Source organism: Haemorhous mexicanus, chromosome 3 (genome assembly GCF_027477595.1).
Source record: "Haemorhous mexicanus isolate bHaeMex1 chromosome 3, bHaeMex1.pri, whole genome shotgun sequence".
Taxonomy (NCBI): Eukaryota; Metazoa; Chordata; class Aves; order Passeriformes; family Fringillidae; genus Haemorhous; species Haemorhous mexicanus.
In genome coordinates, this window is record NC_082343.1 from 103,181,203 (window position 1) to 103,206,756 (window position 25,554).

A 25,554-nucleotide genomic window follows, 5' to 3' on the forward strand; every position below is an offset into this window, starting at 1 on the left:
AACCCAAATTTAGCCTCTTCCAGTTTAAAACCTTATTATCCTGGTCCTGTTGACATGCCCCAGCTGGTGTGCTGGGAGCTGCTGCCTCCAAGCATGCACAGCTTTGTGGGAGCTTGGCTCCCTCCCACTGCCCACTCCAGGCTTCCTGGGGGCTCCCCAGCTTCCAGGCAGAGCACAGTGTCCAGCCTTGCTGAAGGCAGCTGCAGGGAAGATAACTGGAGTGTGAGTCTGTGTGCCAGGAGTGTGATCTAGTGCCCCCCTCAAGGCATCCCACCTGCCATCCTCCAGGGATGCATCCTGCAGGAATCCCACCTGCCATCCTCCAGGGATGCATCCTGCTTAGTCTCTGCAGGTACCAGAGCATGATTTTTCAGAGAGCCTTTTTCAGAACATTTGATGCCTTCACTGAGGGCTTCAGAGTATAGGTGCATTTATTTGTTTCACAGGTCCTAGGAATCATAAAGTACTTAAAATACAGCATCTTAAGAGGTGACCTGCAGCTTTTTCTTGCATTTACATGCAGTGAAAATTTCATCTGATGCCTTTTATGCTTCAGCAGAAGATAGAAATAAAGTATTTTTCTACTTCTGATAATAAGCAGATACTCATAATACGTTAACATGCAGATATAATAAAAGCAGACACCCAAAATACCAGGCTTCCCTGTCTGGGAGCACTGCAAATACTATCTCCTTAGAAGAGAGAACTTTCTGGTTTACTTTGCAGTCAGCTAATGGTAAAATGCAGTGATTTTTCTTGTAGGACAAGAAATATTAGGGAAGGGCTAGGAGCAGCAATTCTGAAAACTGATCCCAAACAGCTGCTCTACAAGAGCATGCAAATACCCTTTGAGGAGGATGACTGAAATGGGGATGTGCCTCCTGCTTTCACTCCCATCACTGGGATGGATCTATGCCCAGGTAGGACACCTATGCTGGGACCCTGCCCCAAAGGGATCACACAAATCCTGTACTCACTGATGGCTCCCAGGAGCCTAATTTGGCAGTGTGGTGGGATTTGAACTCTGGAATGTCGTGGTTTGAGGGGAAATGTTTTTTACGATTGAAAAAACTGCCCATGCGCTAGATGGTGGGCTCAATCCCCTTTTCATCTCCCATACTGGGGGCCAGACTGGGACCAGATTGAAAGAGACAGTATCAAACTCAGACCTGAACCTGAGGCTTGCACAAGTGCAATTTGGCACATTTTAGGTGGCAGAAACATTAATTTCATTCAACATCCCCTTAAGTTCTGGATCAGATGATATTGCTGCAAGATTTTACTAGGTTCAAAGATTCCTTCAAAGCACCCCATTTCAACACCTCTAGTATGACACATTCTAGTACATGTTCATTTAAAAATAGCATTTAGAAATGAGCTTCTAAATATCGATTCTTAAGATTAATTGATTCCTCTTACAGTGGCACCAATCAGAAATCAGCAGCTGGTGAGGATCTTCCTGCTCTCACTGGGAGCTGATCGGTGAACTTTCTCCTCAGTTATTCCCAAGCAGCCCCTCAACTCCAGTGCCCTCCAGCAGCCCCCTCTCCGTGCAGTTGTGGTGTCACAGCAGCTCTGCTCACTGGGCTCCAGGCTGTGCCTGCCGTTCCGCGGTGGGCTCAGCGGCAGTACTCCCGCTCGATGCTGGCCATCAGCTCCTCCTCCGAGTAATCATACAGTATTGTGGGCTGCCCCAAACCCTTCTTGCTGTTTTCTGGGCACCTATCATGGAAGGCAAGGAATTATTGGTGTTATGAGAGACAATCAGGCTCTGAAGATACAAGAAGAGCCTGGCTTCATATTTTTTGTGAATGGAAAGATTGAGCTGCATGTGGCTGGCTGAGACACAGATACTCTGTCACGTCTAGTTCCCATACCCCACTGGCACGCTGCCTGCTGACATTTGCTATCACTTGGCACCAGTTCAGTCTGTGAGTTCATTACAGTACAACCCTTACAGTGCTCCAGGATCAAGCTCCCAGAACCTTTCGAGTTAGGCTCCAGGCCCAGCTAAAGGACAGTGTAATCTTTATGCTACTTTTAAGGTTTTATGCAAAAAGAGATGATTTTGTTTGGATTTGTAAGGGATGAGTTTCAACCAAAATATGAATGCACCTCCCCCAAACTGCTCTTATGGCTTTTGTTTCCTCATGGGCACAGCCCTCCCATGAGTGGGAACTGATGTATGACTCAAAGGGAACTGGCATGGGGTTTATTGGTGTTATCAGAGGTGGTTTTGTGGGGTACAAGAGAAATCTGTCCCTACCTGCATAAGGGAGAACAGAAACAAGTCTTCTGCAGGCTTTGACCACTGTACCTCATGCTACCAATTAAGCCTACTTGGTCTTGCCCTCCAGGACTCAAGAGAAGAGCCAGCAGCTGACAAGGAGTGCTCCTCCTTGCCTTGTAGAGCTCTGGGAGGTGAGCAACCTGGGCTGTCAGGCTTGGAACACATGGCTCCTTGGAATGGAGGCCATGGTGAGGTGCAGAGCTAAGTGGAGAATTGAGCTGGTACATCCAAACTGTAAAGTGCTCTGCCATGCCATGTCAACCAAGACTTTGTGACCATCCACTAGCGAAGAACAAGTAAACAAGAAATAAATGTTTCGGTTTTGTGTCAGTTAGCTTGTTGCCAAAGAGGAGAGATTTGCATATCCACTAGCATGGCTCCAGATCTGTCCCAGACTCATTATCTGTTGAACTCCTCTAAGGATGAGATCTATCCCAACCATTGCTCTTACAGCTGGGATAATAAAATTCATCCGTTAGCATCCTTTGATGAAAAAAACCGAGGACACAGAAACTGCCCCAAAGCAGGTATGTAAATGTAGAATCAGAATTGAAGAAAAGAACCCTGAAATGCTTTTCTAAGGACACTTTCTCCTATAGAGGAGTGCTTTCATACTGCTCTCCTTGGGCCAGGCAGCATCCTCAGGCTCCTGCCTAGCCCAGCTGCTCCGACCACGCTATGTTTGCCATGCCCCCTGTGTGTCAGAAATAGCCTGGTGTTTTTCCTGGAGTCACCTGATGGCCAGCTGGTGACACTGGGTAGTGGAGGTTTTCTACAGTTACTTACACTGCACTATGCCCTTGATGGCAAGTTCTACTAGCAACAAGCAGGATTTAGTAACTGGACTCTTCTGCTTATTCCATTTATTCATTTTCCTGCTGAGGGCTGCAGGGTATCTGATTTCCACTGCACTAGGTAAGACCTGAGAAGAAACCTGCAAGTCCAAGAGCTTGAACCATACAGCAGCATTTACAAAGCAATAATGGGAAAAGGAAGTGCAGAAATCTGAGTTAAAACATACAATTTACTGTTTAAACTCCGCATTGTGACAATCCTCTAACTAATTTTATGTTACGTGATGAATAAGAGGCAGAGCTCCTGGCAGCTTGCTTGCAGGCCCACAGAAGAACCATTGTTTCTCTTAGCAGTTACATAATTTCCCAGTGTTAATTATTCTCGATGCTTGGGTTTGCATGGAGAATATCTGCAGGTAAAACTCGTTGAGACACAGATGTGCTTTGGAAAACACAAAAGCAGACTCCACTTCCTATGCACACCCCAGAAATGAGAGGAAAAGAGAGGGCTGCATTTCTTTCAAGAGCAAAGAAAAAGCAAGTTGCTGTTCATTCTACTTCTATATTTGTGGCAAAGTTCTGTATCATTTAATACAGGAAAAGTGAAAAAAAATAAAATATGAGAGCTTTAATCTGGATAAAAGGAGAAACTTCTGTACCCTGAGGACAGTAAGCAGAGGAACAGGCTGTGTGGTTGCACAGGCTCCGTCCTTGGAGGTTTTCAACACCTGATGGGACAAAGCCTGGAGCATTCTGCTCTGACTTCACAGCTGATCCAGAAAGAGCTCGGAGATTGGACTGGAGACCTCCTGAGGCTATCCCAACCTAACCCTCTATCTCAAAAGGCACATTGGTGCAGCTATTTCTGCTGATCCTAAAATTCAGTGAGCAGCTGAGGCAGGGAAATCCCAAGCTCATGATGTGCACAGGACAAAAGCTGGAGGACCACAGGCCTGTTCCCGTGCTCCTCCGGCTGCTCCAGCAGCAGAGGAGGCACCTTGCTCCTCCTGTCACCATGTGCCAGGGCTGCAGAGCCTGGCTTCATACACACTGAGTCCACCTGAAGGCTGTCAGACCTTCCAGCCAGGAAAATAACAGGTCAGTACCTTGAATGGAAAGATTTTTAAACCCCAGCTGTTCTGGGAAAGGAGAGAAATCTGTGAAGGAGCAAAGCTGAGAGAGAAGGAGTTAGCTGAAAAGCATACAAGAGGGGAACGTGCAGTGTGATAGGACAGCAAGGAAAAAGAAGGCTAGTACAGCTCCATCAGGATTACTGGGCGCCTCACTGCTAAAATGTTCTTAATAGCTTGGAGGGAGTGTAGAAAGCAGCAATAAAAGTGATTTAAGAGGCTGGAGCAAAGCAATTTAGGAAAGAGGAAAGCAAGAAATGTGCTTCATTTCAGCTACAGGCTACTCGGTGTTTAAAGTTTCTTAAGGGAAGCAGGAGTTATGGGTGGGGTTTTTTGTTAAGTGTAAAGACAATGAACTATGCAATATGGAGAAGGAAATGCAATGGACAAAATTAGACAAATAGTGAGCAAAACCACCTTTGAGCAAGATCCCAGCCATGGGAATGGCTGTCAGTGCCACATCCCTGCCTTGGTGTCAGGCAGCTGCCTGGTGTGGGGGAGAGCTGCCTGTGGGCTCCTGTGACAATGGCCTTGATGGATGACAAGCTCCCAGGCACAAACCTGAGTTAAGTGGCTGAAAACTAGGTTGGGGTGAATCTAGGCCAGCGTTTTTTATCATTTTGCTGAGGATGGGCAAGTCCAGGGTTAATCATTAAAATGCCTTCTGCAAGGCCTAGCAGCTGAAAAATGGGTCAGAACAACGCCCTGGTAACTCTGCCAGTGACACGAGCCTTGGCAGCAATTATAAAATCATTCCCAGTGCCTGGGCTGTGTCATCCACCCCTGAACTACCAGACGCTGGAGAGCAGTCCTCAAAAGATTTTGGGGGAAGGAGGATGAGAGGTAACACAGCCCAAGCAGGAGCACATCCAAAGTATTCAGCGGGGGCTGGTTCAGGGGCTCAGTGGTGTCACAGGGGCATGTTCTAGGACAGGAGTGCACGCCCACCTCTATATCGCGTGACTGCCTATCTAGTTCTTCTTCTCCTTCCTTGACATTTGCTTATCCTTTAATTGGCTTTATGGGAATTTCTTCAGTCAGCAACTCTATCAAGACAAGGCTGACTTTTGCTGTTTGTAAAGAATGATTCCAGCCACAGAAATGTGAAGGATGAGACACCTACGCATGCACATTAACCTCTGTTTCTGTGGCTTGATTTGCTTTTAATTGATTTGATGTCTTCAAAAATTTTTTGGGTGCTGGGCCATTTCCAAAAAGATGTTTGCATAGCTCCTGCCAGCAGAAATTGCGATTCTGCTTATCTCAGGCACTACAGGCACTTCACACATGAGCTGTGCTATGGGACTCAGCAGTGGGTATAAAGTAAATGTTATCTAAATGAAAATAATCTCCTGCTCTGTCATCCCAGATCAGAAAACATTTTCTGCTGTATCAAACCTTGCCCTTGCACATCAAAGAGGGTGGGAGAAGGAAAGCCTTGGTAGGGTGTGAGGGACCAGTGGGCACCTGGGGCCAGGGAGCTGCACAGGGGCCTGGCAGGGCTGGCTGTGCACCCCAGGAGGAGAATGCTCAGTTGCCACCATAGCCCAAAGCCCACTGAGGATGCCAGGAAGCCCAGGAGAGGTTCAAGTCCCTGCAAGAGCACCTGTACAAGCCTTGCCAGGTGAGCTCCCTGCCAGCTGGGAGGGAGAGCAGCAGTGGGAGGCGGGGCTCTGCTGACACAGCCAGCAGCCCATGACCAGCACCTGCAGATTAGTCTGCTCTTGGGTGCTGCAGGAGCAGAGGGCTGCATGAGAGCCAGAGCTTAATGCTGAAGAGAGTCGCTCTTTAATGTAAGAAGGTGATATTTTAAGATGGTTTTCCAAGCCTGTTCATTTCTCCTGTTTTTTTTAGCATGTGTTAAACTGTCCCCATTCCTGGTGCAGGCAGACTCAGAGGCTCACTCTGCTGGGCAGCTTTTGCTTGTGGAATATCTCAGATTTGTTTTGTTTGGCACCCAGAGCAGCAGGTCCCCACCATTCCCCCGTCCCTGAGGGACACTCTTGTCTCTAACTGGTGTAGCATTGGAGCACCTGATGGGATTTCTCTTAAATTCCTGGGGAGCAAACAGACATTATTCTCCTTTTCCATGTGCTGCCCACAGGTGAATCAGGGCCTGAGCTTTTTCTTGGAGCAATTCTCCACAGCTTTGCACTAACTACTCCAGGGTGCCTCTCTGACATGTGGACACCCAAAATTCTGATAGCTCATGACCTCTATACTACACTTGAACTGGAGCCTGGATCTTTTCAAGCAGCACCTGATTTTTTTTAAATTTGCAAGTAAGTAAAAGGGCAGAATATTTAGGGTTATAAACCATTTCACACCATTCCCAGCTCATTTGCACAGTGTGAGAAATAGCATAAAGGCCTCTTGTTTCCACCTGCTTTCCTCATGCTGAAGATACCACGAAAGCAGGGGATACTCACTGCTGGTCAAGGTTGTTGTTCTCTGTGCCTGGTGGGCTTCTGGTTGACAAAGCCTAGGATAGAAGACAAGATAGTTACAACACTTTGAAGTCAAGGAAGGTGATTCTCCCCCTCTACTCCGCTCATGTGAGACCCCACCTGCAGTGCTGTATCCAGGTCTGGCGTTCTCAGCACAGGAAGGACGTGGACCTGTTGGAATGAGTCTAGAGGGGGGCCATGAAAATGATCAGGGACATGGAGCACCTTTCCTGTGAGGACAGGCTGAGGCAGCTGGGGTTGGTCAGCCTGGAGGAAAGAAGGCTCTGGGGAAACCTTACTGCAACCTTTCACTGCTTAAAGGAGGTCTACAAGAAACATGGAGAGGGGCTGTTTACAAGACCTCCAGTGACAGGACAAGGGTCAATGGTTTTAAACTGAAAGAGAAGATTTAGATTAGATCTTAAGAAGAAATTTTTTACTGTGAGAGTTGTGAGGCACTGGAAAAAGTTGCCCAGAAAAGCTGTGGCTGCCCCATCCCTGGGGGTAAGGCCAGGCTGAATGGAGCTTTCAGCAATCTGGTCTAGTTGAAGATGTCCTTGCCCATGATGGGGGGGTTGAAACTAGCTAATCTTCAAAGCTCCCTTTCAACCCAAACCACTATTTCTTTCTATGAAACCTATCTCTATCTACAGTGGGCAACATGTCCTGGTTTAAACCCCCTGGTTTGGTTTAAACCTCCAAACAACCTCTGTGGAGACAATACAGGTACAAGAGAATCTCCTTTCCTAGCCCTGTTATGCTGGTTCTGTTTCAGCTCTCAGGACAGCTGGCTACAGAACCTAAATCCCTGAACACTGTTAAACCTCCCAGTTTTCCATGAATGCCCACTGCTGCAGGTAACAGTATGAAAATACCTGCTAAGGGAGGAAGTCACAGCAACATCAACCCAATTTTCACCTGACAAAGATGTTTCCTGGAAAAATTATCCATATGGGGTGGAACATCCATCCTCCCTATGCTGCAATCCCCAGGCTTTTAATGGGATACCTGGGGAGCAACCAAAGCCAAGCCTAATGGTATTTAAAATAGGGGCAGGGATGGGACTGCTTGTCTCCAGCTGGGTTGGCAATAAAATGAACCCTCTGTAGCCAGGTACTACTGAGAATAATATATCTATGATCTGTTTTACCTTTTCACTGTATTCTCACAGGGAAAGGGAGTGGGACATGGCTTTGCATCTTGGCTTGTCATTATCATTTCTGAGGTGCAGTCCTGAAGCTGGTGGGCCTCCTTCATACAAACTGCCCTGAATCCCACAACACCAAAAACAAGTTAAACAGGTAGCACCAAATCAGGGCCTTCCAGAAGTGAAAAACTGCTCCACCAGTGTTGGAAAGAAAATATTTTCTGTATAAGAAAAAAGGGAAGTGTCTCGGTTTGAGAGACAGGTGTCTGCTAAGGAAGGCAGGAGCCTCCCTTGAAATGGAAAATGTAAACCCCTTCTCTCTGAATTCCTAAAATTTTGAAATTAAGGGGCTGTCAGGCAAAGATATGAGAATAGGAATAACAGTTCTTTATGTATGATAAAGCAAACAAACCACACCAACTCTGGCACTAACACCGCACAGGCCCAAACCCAGGCCCAGCCGCCCCAGCCGCGGTGCCTTCCCCTCGGTGCAGTTCCAGGCACGGCCAGCGGGGGCGCTGCTGGCTCCCGGCGGGCAGGGCAGGTGCGGTGACTCCCCCGCGGCTGCAGGGGGCGCTGTGCCGCGGGCTCGGGAGCACACGGCAATGGCGGCTGGGCCCAGATGGGAAGGATGGAGGAGAGGCTTTCCCTCACAAACCCCTGGGACAGCTGATCCTGGTGCCCCAGCAGGAGCCTCAGAAGCAGCAAGCTGGGCCAGCAGGATGTCTCGGCAGGCAGAGGGTGTGGGGCTACAGTGCAGCGAAAGTTCAGAGCAGTGTCGAAGAGACAGCGGGGCAGGGCAGTGGCGGCCTGGCTCCCAGCAGGGCAGGGAGAGGCGAGCTCAGGATCCCAGGCACCCGAGCAGACAGGGATGGGTCCCTCTTTTAGTGAGGTGGGTGTTCATAAGGTCTCAGTTCAGTGGTTGCTCTAACAAGCAGAGGCTCACTCCACAGCAGAAGAGGCAGCTCTGGGCTGGGCTCTGGCAGCGAATTCCCTTCCCCAGGCAGCAGCTCCGACCGTCCTCCTCTGAAGCCAAGAGACAGAGCCAGCACCTGCCCCAGCCTTGTCCTTTACCTGCCTGACTCTCACAGTATCTCTGTCCTGCCCCTCAGAAAGAAACTCCCAGGTAAGACAAGTGCAGCCAGATGCCCTCCTCCCCTGAGCTTGGCCACTCTTCTTGTTTTTCTCAAGTACCCAGTTAGTGTTTTGTAGCAACTTATGGGAAAAAAAAATCCCTAAGTAAAAAGGACCAAAGGAAAGAAACCTAACCGCCAACAGGAGGCAAAGGAACCAGGGAGAAGTGTGGAAAAGCTTGCAATGCAGATCCATTGCCTGTTGCTCTGCAGTGTTTCTGCAGAGCTGGATGGGATCAAGTGATTCCTCAGTAAGATCATGTATATGCTCTTAGAATAGCTCAAACCTGTGCTGCCTCAAGGTCATGCACGGGACTGGTGCTGGGAAGTGTGGAGCTATGGAGGGGCAATGCCCCAAAACAGGCACTGCTGGTACAACAGTGATGGCTTCACACACAGTTTTGTGCCAATTAAAATCTGTTAGTATTGTTCAGGCTTGTGTGTACCATCCCCTCGGTAGAAATGTCCACCTGGGTGTTTGCAAGTATTGCATGACACCTGATTTTAATTTGTAAGGATATTTTTTCACTACACTCCTTCCTCAGCTGCTTCTCATGGGGGATGGACAGGACTTGAGGTTTAAACACTGTGGTCTCAGACACTGCGAGGCAGACAGAGAGGTGCTTGGCAGTGAACTGCTCAGTTCTTCCCTGCCTCTCGCAAGGGCTTTGTGCTGCTGTGGTCACCTTTGGCTCCCATGCTTCAGCAGGTGAGAAGAGCTGCAGCAAGGACACCTCTCTCATGGCTCTGGGTGAACATCTCTTCCAGGTGAGCCCTAAGTAGCTTCTGTTTCAGGAGCCAGGAAAGGTATCTGTTCTACACTGTATTTCACATCCTAGCTGTTTTTGTCAAAAAATTACAAAATATGTTGCCAGTTTTTCAGAGAGTTTTAGTGTAATACCTGTCAAAAGGCATTCCACATCCTTTCAGAAGAGCCCCTGATCTTTGGCAACACTTTGTTTTCTCTGGAAGAGGCTGAACTACTCTAGAAAGAGCTTCTGGGTCCAAGTGGAGACAAGGGTATGTGAGAAAGCTGACAGTGAGGTAAGACAGTTCTCTCCTGGTTATTTATGATTGTTTCTTGGCAATCTCCCACAGGCAATAAGAGCAAGAAGCAGTGCCAGGAGAATAGCATACTGAGCTCCAATAGCTGACTTCTTCTGGGACTGCATCCCACAGTGCAGCTCCTCATCCATCATCACTGGACTACTGTTGCAGCCCGAGTTTCCTTCCACCAGGTGAAGAACATTATGCATCCTCAGCACCAAGGGAAATAGAGCTCTTTAGGAGTGCTTTGATGATGTTTTTCCCACAGTGAGAACCCAGTTTCCAATTCTTCTGTGCAAAGGATGGGTTTGGATCATTCTAGGGAGGGGTTTGGACTGTACAGTAGATTGTCTGTTTTTTCTTCCCTTGTGGCTGACTCCTCCATATTACGAGCTGTACGTGTTGTGTGGGTGGAAGACAGAATTAATTCGTCATCAGGATAGTGCAGCTCTGGTTAGCAAAATCTGCTTCTCTGTGCAAAACCTGCTCCCACCTTTTCCAAGGGATCTGTCAGCAGCAATACTTATTTCCCAAGAGAATTTGGAACTGGCACACGCAGATGTCTACCAACATTTCATCCAATGCATGAATCAAAAATGGTGGCAAGTGAAAACAAAAGGCACCTCCAGCCTCTGCCTTTTCCCTGCCATGAGAGTCTCCACGGTTTGGGAGCTGCTCCCAGTTCCTGCAGGCAAAGGCCACCTGGCTTGGCGGTGCCCGGGTGACACCGTGTGCCGGGCAGCAGGCAGGGTGTGGAGCACCAGCTGCCCTGGGCTGTGAGACACAATAAAAACTGACCCCACCCAGCCGGCTGGGGAGTGCTGTAATGGGTGTCTTGCAAGTTCAGCAGATAATTAGTATTAGTCCTTTATGTGGGTTAGGATGATGTGCATGTCAGGACACTTTAATATTACGGGTTCCTATCCTACAGCTAAATAAGTAATTGCTGGCCTGGTTGGCCTGTGTCCTGGTAAGAGTTAAATGAAGTCAGCTTCTCCTTTCTGCAGCTTGCAGTCATCTTTTTATTACTCATCTAGAGCATGGCGTGTCTCCTTGTTTTCCACCCCATTCTCAGCACAGGCATCCCGTGCTGACGTCTGCTGTGCCACAATGCCCCACATCACCTTCTCCTCCAAGTTTAAAGGCTTGGATATTAAGCTCACCCAGCATGTATCCACATTTAATTTAATGTCATGACATGTGGGGTGGAAGGGTTTGACAGTCATTGCTCACACAGCTCAGCCATCCTTTAGGGCAGCAGCTCCTGGGAGCAAGGCAGAGCCGAGAGCTGGAAGCAAGAGCTATTTCTCTCTGCTGCATGCATAAACCAGCACTCCTGGGGCACAGCTTCCCACTCCCCCCAATCCAGTGCAAGTTCCTCGTGGCCCTGCCAGCCCTTAACCCCCTACTTTCTCTGTCACCTCCAGCAGCTGTGAATAAGCTGGCTGAGAACACCCTTTCCTGGAACCTTCCACAGGGTGATCTGGAGCCGTGTACCTTTGGATGCTCTAGAGCTGCACCCAAACAACACTGAAACCAGCCAGATGCAGTCTTGACTACTAACAAAACTGAGAGGCCAAATTCAAGCTCTCTTTGAGACAGTTCCTGTGCTGGTCCCTAAGCAACACCCAGACATTATCTGAGAGACTACAAGCTGGTCCTAACCAAAAATCATGCCAGCTCAGTGGTGCAGACCATCATGGTCCAGTGCCAGGCAGCTGCTATGGTACAGTGTACCAGTATGGATACAGCCCTGAGATGCAGTAGAAATAGACTCTGAGTACAGTTCAGGTGCAACTCACATCCAAGGAGTGACTGAGCCACGATAAGTATCTACACAGGAGTAGTGTGGTCTCTGCCAGTGCTGGTCCATGGGGTGTGGTTTAATAGTGCAGCATTTCTAAAAAATGTATGCCAGTGCCTCTTTGCCTGCCTCTGCTCCTCCCAAATCCCTCTTATCAGACACTCCATGAACTGGACCAGTGGATGAGTCTGAGCTGAAATGCCAACCCGTTGCCGTGGCAGGGAGGGAGGCTATCAGTGGAGAGCCCTGCAGGTGCAGCAGCAGGGCAGCACCCTGCAGCAATGCCAGCACAGGACTGGGGCTGAGACAGGCAGCACTGCTGCAATCAGCCTCTCCAACCCGCAGCCAGTATTGCTGGCTAAAAAAAGCAGCTTACCTAGGGTGCCAGTAGGTGCCAAATGTGACGCAAGGCCCCAGCTGCACCCCAGGCAAAGCACTCCCAGACAAAGCACTTCCAGCTTTGCTTTGGTCTGCAGCAACATCCTCTGGCCAGCGAAGGAATTAGGAGCAGGCGGTGGACGGGAAGTGGGCAGGGATGCAAGGAGTTCCCACGCTTCTCCTCTCCTGCCAACTAAAACAGCAGCTCCCAGCTATTCTGCACATGCCCTGGGTGTACTTTTTGGATCACAAACAGTTTCCAGGGCAAAAGCCACTCATGCTTTGCCAAGTGAAAGGGGGGAGTTGTGGAAAATACCTAGTCAGCAGTTTTCCAAGTCCAGGTGCAACACAGCTGTGCTGGGAGGGTGATGCTGGCTGAGGGGACAGCACAGCTCACTGCTTCTGGGCTCTGGTGAAGTTTCAGGTGCTTTGAACAAGACAAGAAATATAATGGGGTAGAGAGGGAGACCTTTAACTCAGCAACCGCCAGATCTACAACTGGACATTAACTGCAGAATCTAAAATAATCTGACTTTGGGAAGTTCAGGGAGTCCCAGATATTCAGCTGGAGATGACATTTTCTAAAGGCCCCATGCTCCCTATCAAAGTGTAGCACAGTATCTTGATTTGAGGGCATTTTTGTCTTTTAACACAACCAGGAAGAAAATGTTGAAATAAACTGCTAACAACATGGAATCAGAAATATTAAATTTCTGTTTGAGGGAAGCACATTTTAACAAGAGTAGAAAAATAAACCCGAGTTCCTGTAAGGAGCTAATGGGGCATGGCATTTAATGTCCCTTCAGGACCCTTTTGTGTTTGCAGCTCGGGATCAGCCAGCCACGAGGTGACGCTGTGCCACATCAATCTGCAGAAAAAACATCTGACTGAAAAACTCGGGCAAAGCTTTAAACACTCGGGTGTTTTAAAATTATATTATCGTCCCTCTAGAAGTTGGTGAATACATCCTCTAGCTGTGTTACTCCTATGCTGCAGCTGGGGTGATTTGCTTCATGGAATCACATCCTGTCTCCAATCAGGAGGAGATATTCTGCTATGGAAAAAGCTGTTAAAACCAAAACCGTAACATGTCTGTATTACTCCTCCACTTCAGGAAACCAATAAGGAAACCAATGGGGAAATGCCTGAGGCCACAGCCTCTGCCCTGCCTCCCACCAAGAGCTGCCACCCCTGCTCTGTGCTGCAGAAGCACTTGCAAAACCTCAACTACATTTTTCTGTCTTGAGTAAAGAAACAAGGAATAGCACATACAACCGTCTGGAATTGAGAGCAAAGCTGAAAAAGGATGTTTGATGCTGACAAGAGGTGTTGGGGTCTGCTCTGAGGCATGTGCAGGTTTCTAATCAGGATTTGGTTCCCAGCCTGCTGCTGCGATATGCTTTCACCTTTTTTGCTCCCAAGTGCTATTTGAATATAATAAAGGTGGCTCAAGTCTTTAAAGGCAGCTGCATGCTCCACCAGCCTTTGTCACCTGCCCCGACTGCCCATCAGTGCTGCCAGCTCACTGTTGGATGGCAAATTGTGCCAGGGTTCAGCTGTAAAACACAACACGGATGCACATCACACCCAGGAGAAACCCAGCTGTGACAGCAGAACGATGAGTCCTGTTTGCAATTCTACTCTCTTCTGACTGGTGTCAAAGGTCTCTTTTACTCCCACTGGCCAGAATCTGCTCCTCCAGGGGCTATTTCTCATCAGATTTTCTTACTGTCATACCTCCCTGTTGCCCTTCCTCTTCCTGCCTCATCTTTCCCCCATTAACTCTGTTGAATTAACTCATCCTTTCTTCTCTGAAATTTCTTTGCTTATCCTCCAATTTGGACAATTGAACCGGGCAAAGCAAGCAAGTTCTTACCACAAGACAGAAACTACAAACGACTTTAGAAGCTGGCAAGACTGAGAGAAATTGCCCTAAAATTACTAGCGATGCAATGAAGATGATATCCCTTTCCAGAAACCTCCTCCCCCAGCCTCCTAGGAAGGGTGGGACTGCAGTTTGCTCAACAACCTAAAAGACTAAATTGCACCCAGTAAACAACCAAAACCTGGTGCTCCAAACAGTTTCCTCCCTCCTTTTCACAGGCATGTGACTTTTTAGGCCTCAAGGAATCAGAATAGCAAGCCCATGACTGCTGTCTTTGCCATCTCAGGTTCAGGAAAATAAAGTGCTGCCAAGAAAAGCTTCAAGTTTGCCCTGAAACTACCTGAGGCTTCTCTTAGATGTCTTTAGTATCTTTGAAAAATACTAGTAGTTCTTTGCTGTCTTTGTCTGGGTGCAACCAGAGCTGTGAGCTTTCTCCCAAAAAAGAGGCAGCAGCAACAGCTGGATGAGGAGACACACAAGATGCTCAGCATCACTGCTGCCTCACTGGTGGCACTGCTGTATGCTGCACACACTTGGCCTCACTGGATGACCAAGGCCCCACATTCCTGCTCCAGGCTGAGTTTTGAGGACCCTCATGGACATCCCTGTGCTGCAAAGCCTGACATCATTCTCACCCTAGGTCTGCACCACAGCCTGGGGTGGCTGAGGTAATGCTACAGGTTCCTCACCACCATTTCTGCCAGAGGGGGAAGTTGAAGCAGGGAGTGGGGCATAATGACTCCCACACTACCCCAAGGGCCACATCTTCAATTCCTCAGCCTCTATAGTTTGTTCCTTGTCATTAGTTCACTGCTATCTACTGTCAAAGTGAAATGTCTCAACTGGCATTAGAAGAGAAAGATGAGGGCAGCTCCATTGTCTTTCTGAAATGTTATTACCCAGAATATACATAATTTCAGACTAGGGCTAAGATACTGATTTCTGCATAGGAAAACTCACAGCTTATTAGAATTATTAAAGATACAGCCATGATATTCACATGTGGAAAAAGAAGGAAAATTAATACCAGCAGCCTCTATTCCCATAAGTAAAGACAAATGGGAGAAGTCAGGAGGATTAATCCTAAATGAGGCCCTCAGAGGAGAAAGTAGTGCTGGAATAAGCTCCATTCATTCTGCAGGAGGGTTTGGAGTTTAAAGACCAAGGAAAACAGTATGTCAGTACAAGATGTCTATTTTTTTTCTTCAATTTCCAAACCTTACTTCAAGGTTTTTCTTTAAAACCTGTCTAAATAAAGGGTTCTCATACAGAACCCTGCCAAGTTTCCTAATGGAAAATTTAGTTTGTATTAAAGTAATCCTTAACCAACGGATGTGCTTTTCAGTGAGGGAAATGATACCCTTCTAAAGAGCAAAACTGAGGCATGCAATGCAGAATGTTCCTGGGTCCTAAATATTTCTTTCAATTTTTGAATTTATTACTTTATTTTGACGACTTTCGTGTATCTGTGGAGAGCAGTGTTTATCTAACAAAAAACACACAGCTTCCAAAGCCAAGCTAAGAGGAAAGATGTCGGTGATTTTTGACCTCATCACCAGCTGATATATATGCTGCTGTTATTCTTGGATTGGAAAAAAAGCCCAAAAGATAAATCTCAACTCCCTCGGAAGCAAATCCATTATTTGTTAAAGAGACTGAAATGTGCCTTTAGGAAGAGCCAGACTGCAGTTGCAGCGGATTGGCAAACATTGAAGAGCAGCTTTATGTTCACATTTTAAACCTTCTGTTTACAAGCCCGACCCAGGAAAAAGCAGGAGCCGAACTTTAAAAAGTCGACCTATTTCTACAAGTCAGGAAAAGAAACTTGTAGTAGCACCGGGAGACCGAAAAACGGGATGGCTCCTCTCGGGACCGTGTTTCCCTTGTACCGGAGACTGAAAACGCCAAGAGAACAGCAAGAGAAATCGCAGAGAGCAGCAAAGAGAAAACGCAAAGAGACCATCGAGCCTGGCTCGCAGCGGAGATCAAAAGAATTTAAAGCTGTTGATGTTTGGAGGAAGCCACGGCCGCGGCGGGTGGCGCCGGCTGCGGCAGGGCTGCCCAGGGCGGCGGGGACACCCGGGCTGCGCTAGGCTGGGCTGCGCTGGTGGCCCGGGGCCACCGTCGGGAGGGTCGGGGGTCTCGTTCGGGGCCGGCGGGCACTTACCGCCTGCTGGAGCGGGGCCCCGCCGCCGCCTCCCGCCGCCTCCGCGCTGCTGCCGCCGGCGGCCGGGGCTCGGCGGCCGGGGCCGGGCGGTGCCGCCGCCCCCTCGCCGTCGGCCGGCGCGGTCCCCGGCAGGTCCCGGCTCTGCCCCGCTCTGCCCGCGGGCCCCCGCCGCCGGCTGCTGCCGCTGCCCATAGCCGGACCCGCCGGGAGCCGCCGCCTCTCCCGGCCGGGGCGGGAGCGGTCCGGGAGCCTTTCGGGGGGAGAATCCCACCCCGGAGCGCCCCGGGGCCGGGGGAGGGAGCGGCGGCGCAGGGGAGGGTGCGCGGCCGTCTCTGATCGCGGTTTTGGGCAGGCTGCCGGGCTCCCCTGTCCCGTCCAAAACTTTCCAGCCCAGCCCGTTAGCTCGGCCTCCCAAGCACCAGATCCTTACAAACATCTCCCCGAGCTGGGGGAGGACGTTGTCATCTTCGGGGACCATGCAGCAGGAGCAGCACTCCTAGGCTACTACACTTAAGCACAGCTCTCACAGACGGGTCCTGCGGACCTGTGGACCACAGCCCAGCCCGGGGGATGCCCCGCGGGGCGGGTTTGCGGCACTGAGTGCGGTTCCGGCCGTGAGCCTGGAGTTACAGGGAAGCTCCTGGGCAAGGGATGGGCCAGCCGGGCACGCCTTTAGCCGATGCCCACAGACGGAGTCAGTCTGCTTCCCGACAACCTGTGAAGCCTGTGGAACTGATTCCCCAGCTGTCCTCAGCTGCTCTTTGCTTCCAGCAGTTCAGTGTTTGCACATTGTTCTACAGTGGAAGATTTTGATATTAATGGCAAGGCTGTCATTCCCTCCAGGGAGGGAGGGCAGGGGAGTACAACGGCTGCTTGGTGTCCAGCCTGGTCTGCCTCCCTTCCTTTCAAACCAGAGGCTGATAAAGGCAGGAGGCACAGAGGTGTAATTCCTTTTGCTGCTCCTCGGCACTGACTGCAATGATTGCATCTACCTATCAGTCATTCTGCTCGTTCTTCCTAAACCACTGAGCTAAGGCCCAAGAGTTTGAAGTGGAGGGGCTGGAGGAAAGAAGGAAACGAGAGGTCAGATCATTGCCAGAGAGATGAGCTCACAACAATGGGGACTTATAAGAAAGATAGGGGCAGACTTTCTACCAGAGCATGTATTGATAGGACAAGGAGTAAGGTTTTAAACTAAAAGAGGGCAGATGTAGACTAGATGTAAGGAAGAGATTTTTTTACAACAAAGGTGGTGAAACACTGGCAACACAGGTTGCCCAGGGAAGTGGTAGATGCCCCATTCCTAAAACGTTCAAGGTCAGAGCCATGGTGCTCTGAGAGACTGGGTGTACTGCAATGGCAGGGAATTGAACCAGATGACCTTCATAGGTCACTTCCCACCCAAACTGACTGAGAAGGATGTTCTGTCAGAAGAGTAGATCATCTGGGAGCGTGGGGGTGTGGTGTCACATGCAGAGCCCTGGGTCCAGAGCCAGGCCAGACACAAAGTTGTTTTGGGTCTGAGGCAGTTCTTGGAGAAAGGAGAAATGATGAGGCCCAGTTGCTGAGAAGGAGATGGTACAGCTGAATATGGGATTAAATAGCCCCAAACAAAATGTCCCAAGGGGAACAGGCTCTGCAAGCATCAGAGACAAAAATTCTTCTCAACAAGAAGTGAGCAAATTCTTCCTCCTCCTCCATCCCTGCTGGCTGTCTCTGAGGGAGTGGAGCCTCATGGAAAGTTTCCTGGCTGCCCCCATGGAAACAGTTCATTCCAGGACAGTTCCCCAGATTCACTTGGAAGCAATGCTGGCTCCATAAACCAGTTGTCAAAACGAGCCAAATGCCTTGTGTTTTGAAGCAGATCATTGCTGGAGCCAGGAAAGGGTTTGAGCAGCAGTGATCTCAAATGCTGCTGTGGTTTAGTAGTAACACTGAAGGACTCTGAGGCCATTCAGTGATATTTCCCTGCCCCTAAAGCACTGGTGAGAATTAAAGAGAAAATTTCCCAAAGGCTAAAGGCCTAATAAGCAAATGACTCCTCAGAAAAAAATCAATTAAAATTGGCAAATTCCTTTTTAAGATGGCCTGGTGCCTTTTAAGACCGTTTCCCAGCAGGGCCAGTGGATAGTATTTTGGCTGATCTTCAAGATCAAGGGTGGAAGTGTGTAGTACAAGTGCCAAATATGGCATGTGGATTAATTTTGCATGGCACCCAGCCAGACCAGCAAGGAGCCAGAATCCTTCACATCAAAAGCACAGTGTTGAGGGAACCAGCAGTGCTGGCTCCTGGCTTTTCCCAAATCCTGTGGGAGTCCAGGAGCTCTTCTAGACAATGAGGGTGGAGTTACAGGGTACATGGCCTCTTCTGACTCCTGCTGTTCTGGCACTCTCAGTCTCTGCTTTGGGAAAGAAAAGGATGTATGCTATGGATGCCCACTTTTAGCACTCTTCAATCATGCCTTCTAATAAAAGATTTCATTATAGAGAGAAAAATGCATACATGCATATACACACATTTATACTTGTACATATTTATACCCAAGTCTTTCTAAACCATCACATTTATTTGAGGAATGTGGGATTATTTTAAGATTGACATTATCCATTGAAGCCACTAGCACTTATTTATCCTGCTGTAGAATTTGACTGGTCTTTTATGAGCAAAGGCCAAAGAGGAGTTGAGGCATGCAATTGCCTGGACAAAATGTGACTTTCAGATCTTATTTTCAGATTGCTCAGTCCCCAGGTATGAGACTAAGCCACACTGTTAACTCATACCTGACTCTGCCTCATGCCATGTCTCATCCTATCCCCAGACTACAGGCAGGAGTGTCACTCCTCTCTCCTGTCAGTCTTCCCTCTGTGAAGACAAAGGGCATGTGAAAAATTGCAGACAGCTCCAGCAGCATTTTTTGTTCCCTGCCTTCTCCCCAGTCCATGGTTGCTGCGGGATGATCTCACAGACCCTATCCTAAACCTCACTTTAACCTCAAAGGGAGACCCTCTAGTTCAGACTTGTTCTTTGTTAAAGCCAAGGAATTGTTGTTCTTCTGTGATGCAGAGCCTGAGCTTTTTGCTTCCTCAGGTCTTTGGTCTCTTGCCTTCAACTCCTGGAACAACCAGCCCTCTGGCCACAGGACAGATCTCCATGGCTGTAGCCAGTGCAAGCCCAGCCCAGCACAGCCCAGCCTGGCCCTTGCACTCAGCAGCATTGGTGCTGGGATGGAGGGATGGGGAAGATGGAAGAACATACCCTTGCCCCCCAGAAACGTTCCTCTGGCAGGGAAAGCATGCCAAAAAGATCCCAGCACCAGCATTTGGGAGGGGTGTTGTGCTGGGCTGTGTTGCTGCTCACCCTGGTGAGGTGTGATGGGCACCTGTAGCACTCCCAGGAGTTATGATGGGAGCCCCAGAGAGACAAACACGAGAGTTTCCTTGCTGAGTAAAATAACAGGCTCCCTCTGATACAATAATCAAAACAGAACCTGGGGAGCTGGGTTTTTCCAGGTTTCTGTTCCCACCAGAAATTTTCTAAGCTATTTGCAGTTAATTCACTGAAGGAGCTGATCTTGTAACAATAAATATCACAGCACATGCGTTTAGATTTAGTTTTCTTTCCCAATACTCGCTGTGTTTTCAACAAGGCTTCAACAAAGATAGATGCAGTCCCTTGTCATAACAGTTCTGGAAAACTGTGAAAACAGTTTTGGCCACCTGTATTAACCACAAAAAGGATTCAAATTCAAAGTTAAATACATAATGTCAGAATGGATCTCTCCCTCTTGCTTGCTGAATGAAAGGGTGATTTCTCCCGTGCTTCCCAAGCATCCTTCACAGAGTACTTCCCTGGAATGGAGAGATGCTGCCTCTTCTTGGCTGTTCTCCACTATGGAATGGATGCTGGCTGACCACTGCCAGGACCTGGACACTCCTGACTTGTACCATGAGGACACCATGGCACATTTGGAGAGAGCCTGAAGAGCTTGGTACAGATTTTCACTGTGGATTTGTTAGAAGAAGCCCAGTGAATGTCCATCAGAAGGTTGTTTAGATTTCAAACTAGCTTAGACAGCTTTTGCCATGCTCTGAGAAGAAAACAGTAAGATTTAGTCTCTATGGAACAAGCAGGAAAACCTTCATTTCCCCAGTGCAGGTTGCTGGATTGGTGTCACCCTTCAGTGAACAAGTTTATATATTAATCTGCCTTTCTAACATTAACTTGTGTGTAGCAAAGGCACTGTGTACCTTGCTCAGAGAAGAGCCAGCATCCATCACTTGGCTTTCCAAATGTTCACCCAGATAACATCTTCACTTGGGTTTTTCTACAGTTCTGACCCAAAACCTTCTGAAAAATTTATTTCTAATGTTCACAGCTCTTCAGGTATGTGCTTTGATACAGAGACCTTATGTCTGGTGGGTCTGTGCCATGTCCTGAGCTGATGTGCTGTGAAATTCAGTGGATGGGAAAAGCTGAACTTGAGAAAGAGCACAGAGCCCGTGTTGTCTGCCTGGGGACACAAACGGGAGTGGGAGGAGGAAATTTGCTTTGCCCCCACAAGTTTCCCAGACAAAAATAACAGCAAGAGAGAGGCCATTGAGATGCAGAGAAGAAAGGTCCAAGAGGCTGAGTTGGAAGGTGAGGATTAGGAGTTAATGTTCCTAAACCTGTTTCATCTCTGCTCCTCCTCAAGGTACTCCCTCACACTGCACACACCTTTCCTGGCTGAGATGAGCTGGAAGGGTGGGTGCTTTGCAGCGGGGGAGACCAATTCACTGACTGAGGAGCCACCCTTCAGCAGCTGCGGGCCAGGATGCAGCGGGGAAGCCACAGCTGGAGGAGGGAGGGAGGTTGCCCCCGTGTGATTAATGGAGCTGGGCTTTGGCCCAGGGCTGGAGTGGGACTCATCTAATTCACAAAAAACCTGCTGAGAACAGATGTTTAAATATAAAAGCGTATTTTTTAGGAGTGTCCTTTCAACACATCGGGGATTTTACTGCAACCTAAGCATTGCCAGTAAATACTTCTTTTCTCCCTGCTTTCCACATTTCAAGGGATGGACTCTGCTTTGTTCAAAAACACAAGAATAAAGACCCAGCCCAGCAAAGAATTGTCTTTTGTGTCTCCCACCACACTGTCTTCTTGCCATCTTTCCTTTGGGAGCGCAGAGGGCTCGGGCCATGGGAGCCCTTCCACCAGCAGCAGCTGTAGCCAGCTCTTGCCCGAGCGTCTGTGCACACCAGAGAGGCAGCTGTGCCACAGCTGGAGTGTGACAGTGCATCCTGTGTGAGCAGCTCATGTGCTCCTAAGACAGCCCTTCCTTTTGAGTCCCTCTGTGAGTCCCAAACTATGGCCAGATGAGGAAAGAGGCCAAAACCACTGTCACCTGCAGTGGAGGGGGGAGGGGGGGAAGCTGCACAGCAGGTGAGACACAGCCCAGTGCAAATGAGCTGGTGTCTACCTGGTAGTGCTGTGTTCCCACCAGTGACTTAAAACTCAAGCTGCAAATTCCACTCAGTGGCCACAGGATGGATACCGTTAACAAAGTGGGGATGACTCAAACTCTCTGCGTGGTGTTCTCACATCAGTAGCATAAATGCTGCCCCTGACTCCACTCAGCCCCTCTGAGTTTGTCTCAGCCTTCTTGTTTCAATTCTGACTTCCCCCTGGCCTTTCCCGCTGTGACTCCCAACCCTAGCATACCTCTGAACAGGGATGCCCTGTGGATTCCACACCCCTGCTCCATCCCCAGTGGGCTTCTCTCCTACAGAGAGCCCTGCTGTGTGTCCTGCTGAGGCTCCCCAGCTACATCCTTCTCCTCTCTTTGTCCTGGTATTCACGGTGGGACTTTGTGGGTGGCCCTTAGAGATGGCTGTCTCTCATTCTGTTGGGTAAACACGAGAGTGTAAGGAAGCATGAGAGCTCTGCAGAGATCCTGTGGGTGTGTGAAACTAATCAGCAAGAGATGAACCTCCTCTTCCTGGAGAAACTTTGATCTTGTTCCAGGTCTGTGAAGATTTTTTCTCATCCTCAGGGAGGACAGGGTTGAGGTTTCTGAAAGCTGGCTGACCTTAGACAGGCTCCATTCCCAGTGTTTGGCAGGCTACAGGATTTCAGCTGTGGCACTAAATCCCAGACTTCAGTGGAGTTACAGCTGCTGCTGGGCTTGGACCTCAGCAGACCTGCACAAGCCTGGGGTGCCACCAGCAGGGTTTAGGGAAGCAGGCAGGTGACAGGCCTGGCTTTGTACAGCAGAAACTGCTTTGCTGCCTGGACAGCACCAGTTCTCCTGTGGCTTTTGCCCTGTCCCAGCCTGGAAGAAAGCAAGGGGCTACAGGAGCACTTCCCCTGCTGCTTGCCCAGAATACATGTCCTGCAGCCTTGTCATGCTTTGTCCAGGGAGCAAAAGGAAGCTGTGACATCTGGAATTGCTGTTGGTCCACTTTGCCAAGTTGAGCCTTGCAGATGTCCATGACCAGGGACACCTCTTCTCTGACACCCACACCTTTGCTTTCTGTTCCAGCCTGAGAGTCTGGAGCCCTGCAAGAGAGGTGAGGGGAGGTCAAGGGCAAATGTAAACTCCTGTGACTTGAGACACTGTTAGGTTGGTTGACCTCCAGCTCTGCAGCCTTTATAATCACCAAACTGGGACTCTGTTATTAACTAAAGACTCTGCTCTGTAGAGCCAGGGCCAAGCCCTGGTTAGCAGGGAAGCCTGATAGAGAGGGACCACCAAATACAGATGCAATGAAACTGGTTTAACCTGCACAGAGGAATAAAATAGCTGAGGTGAATGCCTTACCAGCAAGTAATAAAACTCACCTGGTATTCAGACACATATCTGAGTTATGGGAGCTGTCAGGGCTGTGCTGGCAGTCCCTCTGCCCTTAGCCCACTTCAGACTTGGGCTACATCCATGCCTCACAGATGACCTGGGATAAAGGCATTCATTCAGGTAATGTTGGGTTTCATGGCACAGACCATGGAATAACTTCCTGCTGGCTGTGCTGGGATTCTGCCTCGTGCCTGCATGGTATGCATGACCTGTCCTGGTGCTAGCAAACCTGTATCCTAGCTAGTCCTGGAGACAAGGTGAGTACATTGCAAAGATTTCTGGAGCTGGCCTATGATAGAGCATATGCATCTCCTGGATGGAGTAGAGGTGGGACCAGAGCTGGGTGGCCTGAGGGAGAGGCAGGGCAGGACCTCCCAGGGATTTATCTGCAAAGGGTGGAGTGAACAGGATGAGATCACTTGTGAAAAGACCTTCCTTTCATCTACCCTGTCTTTAATGTGCAAAATTGTGTGCTTTTACCTCAGAGCATTCTTCTAGTTTAAAGAATTTGTACAGTTTTTGGTATTTCACATCTGGGGGAATTAATGGCAAGGAAGTTTTTAAAAGCATTTCCTTTATAAAAACCTTCACATGTACAGACTATAGCTAATGTACAATGTACCTTTCAGCATGTAGTCAAAAATGTCAAGCTGTGCTTTTCCAGAAGGCAGGCCTGAGGTATGGGAGCTCAGGGACTGGCATTGCTTTCATCTTTGTGCTGCTGGGAGTTAAAAAGGGAAGGAGGAGACATAGGATTGTTCCCTTGAACTCCCCAGCAATATGGGTCACAGATCCAAGGGTTTGGGTTTTGTAAACTCAGTGACTTCATCTCTTCTGACATCTGCAAACACGGAGTAGCTTCACTAGGAATGGAGATGGGCAAATTGGTACTGCTGGCAAGGCAGATTTTTTGTTTTCCAGCTCATGGAGGAGCAGAGACTTCAGCAAACTGAATCTACATGTGAGAAAACAGAACCATTTGGGATGTCCTAGAGGTGTCATCCCTAGAAGGTCTATAGTCCAACCCTCTGTGTAATGCAGGGCCAGCCAGATTGGGCTGCTCAGGGTCTTGTCCGTTTTTAGGTATCTCCTAAGATGGAGACTCCACATTCTCTCTGGGAGAGAGAGAATGAGTTTTTGCTGTGCCTGACCACATTCACAGCAAAAACTCATTTCCCTTGTTCAAGTGTGTGGCTCTTGTCCTGTTGCTGAGCTCCTCTGAGAAGAGTCATGAATGTTGTGATTGAGCACTGACATCAGCCCATGACTGCAGTCAGAATCATAGATATCCTGAGTTGGAAAGGATCAATGAGGACCACAAGTCCAACTCTGGGATTGCTTGGGCAATTACATTCCACATGGAGAGGAGGGTGTATTTTTGCTAATGTTGCAGCCTGTCTGCACAGGGGGAAAACAGCCCAGCTCCTGAGGAGTAGAAACAACTGAGCTCAGTGGTGGAGCTGCCTTTTTCACCTTTCCCACAGAGGCCACTGAAATGCTCAGATTCTTTGCTCAGGATAACTCCCAATGCTCATTTGTGTGACCAGATCCATCAGTTATTATTCTCTCAAAATGTCCATCTTTTCCTTGGCCTCCACAGGTGCTGGGGAGGTCAGCTTTACACCCTTAACTCTCAGACTGGAGACTGGTGTGAAGAGAATGGACCTGTAGAGAGGTGGCCAGGCTGTGTCAGGTGGGCCATGCTCATAGACAAGCCCTGTCCAGCCTTATTTACATGCACAGATGGACCCTCTGATCTCTGGCGCTGCTGAAAAGTTGGAGGTAGATCTACATGTGAGTAAATTATAGACTTAGATGATTTGTCACTATGTGTGGCTAGAGATTGAAAACCCAAGCAGAACAGGGCAGATGGGGGTATTTTATGGGGACAGACCCCGGGGAGCTGAGATTCTTTCCATAGAAAAATAATTTCAAACAAAATTATAGAATCTGTCACATGATGTACTCATTACCTTTAATCTCACATGTGAGTTTCTTCTGCCATTACTCTGATTTTCTGTAGGCTGAACTGTTTATTACTATGACCCCAGCCATGACCTTAAATAACCCTTTATGCCCTGGATTTTAAATATCTGTGTACAATTCCACCAGGAGATCATCTCTGCAAAATCTTTCCTTTTTTTCCTCTAGGGCTCTTGTCCCTGTTAGCCAGCTCCAGGATGTCATGAAATGTCAGCAACACTTCAGCAGGGCATGCAGTCAGGTCTGTGCTTTCAAAACATAGGGTGAAATTCCCAGAAGAAGGAGGTCAAGTGCCTCAGGTATTTCTAGGTATTAGCACTCAAATACCATCTGACAGTGATCAAATGGAAACATGGTTTTGTCCAAGAGATATCAAACATGTCTCTGCTGAGGGCCTTTAGTGACCTTCATTAACGGACCATATGGAAGCTCATTGTCACATCTGCTCAGGTGCCCTGGGCCCAAGAGAGACCAGTGCCCCACCCTGGGGTCAGTGACACATTGCAGCGAAGT

At 48.7% G+C, this 25,554-nt stretch overlaps 1 protein-coding gene across 1 annotated transcript; it reads right to left on the reverse strand.

The window, feature by feature from the left end:
- Window positions 1-413: 413 nt before the first annotated feature.
- Window positions 414-16,414, reverse strand: CYS1 (cystin 1). The gene is made up of 3 exons (XM_059843311.1): window positions 16,223-16,414; window positions 6,644-6,696; window positions 414-1,722 (listed from the first exon to the last, which is right to left on the reverse strand). Exons 1-3 carry the CDS (start codon window positions 16,412-16,414, stop codon window positions 1,620-1,622), a joined length of 348 nt encoding a protein of 115 aa, XP_059699294.1. The 3' UTR covers window positions 414-1,619.
- Between the last annotated feature and the right edge of the window lie 9,140 nt (window positions 16,415-25,554).

Coding starts and splice junctions, on each gene's coding strand:
- CYS1 (XM_059843311.1), bottom strand. CDS start 16,414: ATGGGCAGCGGCAGCAGCCGGCGGCGGGGGCCCGCGGGCAGAGCGGGG. Junction 6,697..16,222: donor GGGCCCCGCTCCAGCAGGCG/GTAAGTGCCCGC, acceptor CTTCTATCCTAG/GCTTTGTCAACCAGAAGCCC. Junction 1,723..6,643: donor AACAACAACCTTGACCAGCA/GTGAGTATCCCC, acceptor CTTCCATGATAG/GTGCCCAGAAAACAGCAAGA.